The sequence below is a fragment of the Nuphar pumila genome, chromosome 11 (genome assembly GCF_984573655.1).
Source record: "Nuphar pumila chromosome 11, dmNupPumi1.hap1.1, whole genome shotgun sequence".
Lineage (NCBI taxonomy): Eukaryota > Viridiplantae > Streptophyta > Magnoliopsida > Nymphaeales > Nymphaeaceae > Nuphar > Nuphar pumila.
In genome coordinates this window covers 49,021,417-49,026,119 of record NC_143259.1, presented here as the reverse complement: position 1 = coordinate 49,026,119, position 4,703 = coordinate 49,021,417, and the positions used below count along the sequence as shown (strand labels likewise).

The 4,703-nt window shown below is 36.3% G+C and overlaps 1 protein-coding gene across 1 annotated transcript; it reads left to right on the top strand.

The window, feature by feature from the left end:
- The first annotated feature begins 3,094 nt into the window (after positions 1-3,094).
- On the top strand, positions 3,095-4,447 carry LOC149822353 (uncharacterized). The gene is made up of 2 exons (XM_089981546.1): positions 3,095-3,321; positions 4,144-4,447. The coding sequence occupies exons 1-2, from the start codon at positions 3,100-3,102 to the stop codon at positions 4,228-4,230; spliced, it is 309 nt and encodes a 102-aa protein (XP_089837672.1). The 5' UTR covers positions 3,095-3,099; the 3' UTR covers positions 4,231-4,447.
- The last annotated feature ends 256 nt before the right edge of the window (positions 4,448-4,703 follow it).

Genomic DNA, 4,703 nt, shown 5'->3' with positions numbered 1-4,703 from the left:
CTGTGCAATATCGATGGATGTACCCATTTGAAAGGTATATGTTTTTTTATATTTGTCTCTTTAATGACAGATATTTAAAATTTGAAATGTATATTCTTGTCAGATGCATGTTCGACCTAAAAAAAAGGTTCGTAATAAAGCAAGAGTAGAAGGCTCTATTTGTGAGGCGTACACTTTAGAAGAGATTTCAAATTTCTCATCTATGTACTTCGAACCTCATATTTCAACACGTTACACATGCCCGCCCCGTAACGATGATGGAGAACAAGTAACTGTAGCTGACAAGCTGTCGATATTTCAACGACTTGGGCATGCATTTGGTAGTTGCCGATCAAGGCTATTGACAGATCGAGAGCAAGATGCAGCACACATCTACATTCTTTTTAATTGTTCAGCGATCGACCCATACATCGAGTAAGTATATGTATATGCAACTCAATTATAAATCCTTTTATGTTCTATATGTGGATACATGGCTCGGTAATATAAGTATTTGTGGTTTGCAGACGATTTGATCTGGAGTTGCAAAGCAAAGTTTCACATCTCACTAATGCAGAAGTACAAAAAGAACGTGAAACTAAGTTTGTGGAGTGGTTGAAACAGTTGGTAAAGAAGCTAACATAAATTTTGTACTTATAAACAACACTAAGTTACTTAATTGATCGTGATCACAATAATTGTTTATGTTTGTGCGTAGGTTCGCCATGGTGATGTTAAAGATCAAGGAATATGTGATTTAGAAAATGGTCCGACCAAAGTTGTGCAATGCTACAACGGGTATATCGTAAATGGTTATCGATTCCATACAAAAGACTACGGTATAAACAAATCAACGATAAATAGTGGCGTGTGTGTCAAGGGTAGCAGCTACGGTGAAAATGAACATGATTACTACGGTGTTATAGAGGAAATAATGGAGTTGACTTACTTAGGCATGAATAACAGGGTTACGGTATTCAAGTGTCATTGGTTTGATCCAACTGCAACAAGACTCGACAAAGCTTCAGGCATTGTGGAGGTGAATCATAAATCCAGGTTTGGAACATATGAACCATTCATATTAGCCTCGCAAGCTCAACAAGTTTATTATACTTCATATCCGAGTATAAAAAAGTCAGATAGAAATGAATGGTGGGCAGTTTGCAAGGTGAAATCCAAACTATACCCCGAGTATGATCAGTTACAAGAAGATGAGTTAGCTGAAGACATTGATTACTATCAATCAGATGATGTCTGTGACTTCGCTTATGGTCACGATGTTGCGCATGATATGCATGTCATATCTCCATTGGCTGATGAAACATTCATAGAGGAATGTGATCCAAATGATGTACCAAGTGGATGGGCAAACAATGAAGAAGAAGAAGAAGAAGAAGAAGAAGAAGAAGAAGAAGAAGAAGAAGAAGAAGAAGAAAGTCAAACTAGTGACGAGGAAGAATTCTCAAGCTAGTGAAAAAAATCTTATACTTCAAACCTCTATTTAAATGCATTGTAATACTTGATGTGAGTTGTATTGCAATACTTGGTGTGAATGATTAAAAATTTTATTTCAATGTATTGTAATACTTGATACGAATGATTCGAATGCATTGTAATTTATCTGAATGTATTATAATTTATGCAATTAACGAATGATTTGAATTAGTGCAATACTTGATGTCAATGATTTGAATTATTTGAATGCATTGCAATGCTTGATGTGAATGACTTGAATGCATTGTAATACTTGATGTGAATTATTTGAATGTATTATATGACATATGTTATTTGTTAGAATATGGTTCGTGGAGGTTATAGTGGTCGCTCATCCAGTAGTAGCCAGGCTCAACCTTCATCTTCACGGGCTCCTGTGATAGGTATATCATATAACTAATTAGATGCTTGATTAGTTCAAATGCACATTCTGAGAACTTGGTGTGTATTTTTTTACAGATGATGTTGCGCCTGTATACGACCCACCTACACCAGTTGATCGCACAAGTCAACAGCCAACACAGGAAACAGGGTCTTCACAGGCTGGCACAAGAAGACTCATTCGAATAGTGTATATCGATAATCGACCGTAAGTATTTTGTTTTCAATTATTGCATATCTTTTAAATATTTTATATTGATATTTACTGTGTAACAATTCATGTGCAGCACGAGGTTTGAGCCACAAGAAGTAGTACGGGAGATTAGGAATTCACTTCTTCAACATCTACCAGGACCAGTTGCTCAATGGAAAGAGTACCCAAAGGAGGTATTAGACAGATTGTGGTCCTCATTCATGGTATACAGTTGTTCCTCATAGTTAATGTGTTTCATATTTAATTTATTTAAGCAATGTCTACTAACTTTCTGAAAATATTTGTAGGCTTCGAATCGCTTTGCAACTACGGTGGAAGAAAATGATGCAAGGAAGGTGTGGCAGAAGGTGGCTGCCAATCGATTTGCAGACATGCTGCACACTATGAAGACTGCAGCAAAAAAAGCATCTGGCGTAGTAGATGATCCATTACTGTGGAAGGGCCATGGTCCTATTACTATCAGGAGAGATTACTGGGATGAAATGTGCGATATGTGGGCGGGAGATGCATTTAAAAATCGCTCTGCGAAGGCTTCACAAAATCGATCGAAGATGCCCGAAGCCCATCTACACACAGGTGGATCTAAGACATTTGGGAGCCACCTAAAGAAAATGGTAACTCATCAATATATAATATTAATTTTATAAGTATAGTTGCAAATTTGTGTACTAAATCTTTTGTCATTTAACTTCGCAGGAAGCAGAAAAAGGAGGCAGTGTACCATATAAGGATGTGTTTGTAGAAACACATAAACGGAAGACCACGGGAGTCTTCGTATCAGAGAAGGCGAGAACGACAACGGTATGTATTAATTCTATTAATAATCATTGCAATATATATGCAAGTCATCATAATGTTATCATTAATTATTAATGAATACTTTAAACATTATTTTGTAGGAGGCATATGAGCAACAAATGGTAGAGCGATATGGTGAAGACGCTACTCAGCATCCATCATTTGATCCTACAGCATGGGTGACTGCAGCAGGTGAACCCAAAAAAGGTCGCGTGTTCGGGTTTGGGAGTAATATGAACACTTCACCAGTTATTGGTTCTTCCAGTTACGGCTCACCAACTTCTTGCGCCGACATAAGCTCCAAGCAGCCGACTATTCTTTCCGGTGATGATGTACGCGAGATCATTAATGAATCACTGAATAACTACTTCCAATACACCGTCGCCCCCTTTCTCCGAAATGAGATCAAGGCCGCTGTTCAGGATAGGGGATCTTTGATTCCAGGTCCCTCTCAGGTATAATCACATATATAGTTTTTTTGACTATCTTAAAGCACATCTGAGCATGGTAGAATCACATATAGAGTTTTTCTAGATGCCTTAGAACACATATGAACATGCTATAATCACATATTCAATTTTTTTACTGCCTTAGCACACATATGAGCATGATAGAATCACATATATATATATTTAACTTTTTGTCTGTCTTAGAGCACATATGAGCATGATAGAATCACATATAAAGTTTTTTTGATTGCATTAGAACACATAAGCATGCTATAATCACATATTCAGTTTTTTTACTGCCTAAGAACACATATGAGCATATTATAATCACATATTCTGTTTTTTGACTGCCTTAGCACACATATGAACATGCTATAATAACATATAGAGTTTTTTAACTGCCTTAGAACACATATGAACATGTTATATATCATTTATGATAGAATCACATATAAAATTTTTGGCTTTGCCTGCCTTAGAGCACATATGAGCATGCTATATTCACATATTCAATTTTTTTACTGCCTTAGCACACATACGAGCATGATCGAATCACATATATAGTTTTTTGCTTGCCTTAAAGCACATCTGAGCATGGTAGAATCACATATAGAGTTTTTTTATATGCCTTAGAACACATATGAACATGCTATAATCACATATTCAATTTTTTGACTGCCTTAGCACACATATGAGCATGATAGAATCACATATAGAGTTTTTTTATTGCCTTAGATCACACATGAGCACATGATAGAATCACATATAGTGTGTAATTTATTTCATTATATTTTGTTTATCAATACTGACTGTTCTTTTCTTGTGTAGGCTGCTAGCGATAATCAGGGTAGTGGAGCTGAAGGGACAGATAAAGACAATGAACAAGAAGACGCACAAAATCTTGGCGATGATTAGAGGACTGTGTTGAAGAAGTTCTATTTTTTTTATTTTTCCTAATTGTAATTGTTGAATTGTAAATAATTAAACTTCTTAGTTTTAAGGTGGAACGATTAATTATTATAGATACTTGTTATATGAATTTTTTTGTGTGGTTTGTTTTTTATTTACAGGAAATATAAATTGTACAGGAAATATAAATTGTACAGTTCTCCGTAATTAATTTTTAAATAAATTTTTTTTGATTTTTTTTCGTTTTTGCGACGGATTAGCGACGGATGATTCCGTCGCTATTCATATTAATCTAGCGACGGCTTAGCGACGGAATTAAATCCGTCGCCACGCCGTGGTCGCCGTTTAGTACCGGCGGATTGGCGACGGAATATAGCGCTCGTTATTCCGTCGCAATTAGCGACGGACTTGGCGACGGAATTATTCCGTCGCCAGTTAGCGTCGAAATATTCGCGACGTAAGCATACTGTCGCCGCGTT

Bases quoted from the DNA above. Each gene is read 5' to 3' on its own strand.
- LOC149822353 (XM_089981546.1), top strand. From the start codon at position 3,100: ATGAACACTTCACCAGTTATTGGTTCTTCCAGTTACGGCTCACCAACT. The intron at 3,322-4,143 runs GTATAATCACAT...TTTCTTGTGTAG, and splicing joins TGATTCCAGGTCCCTCTCAG to GCTGCTAGCGATAATCAGGG.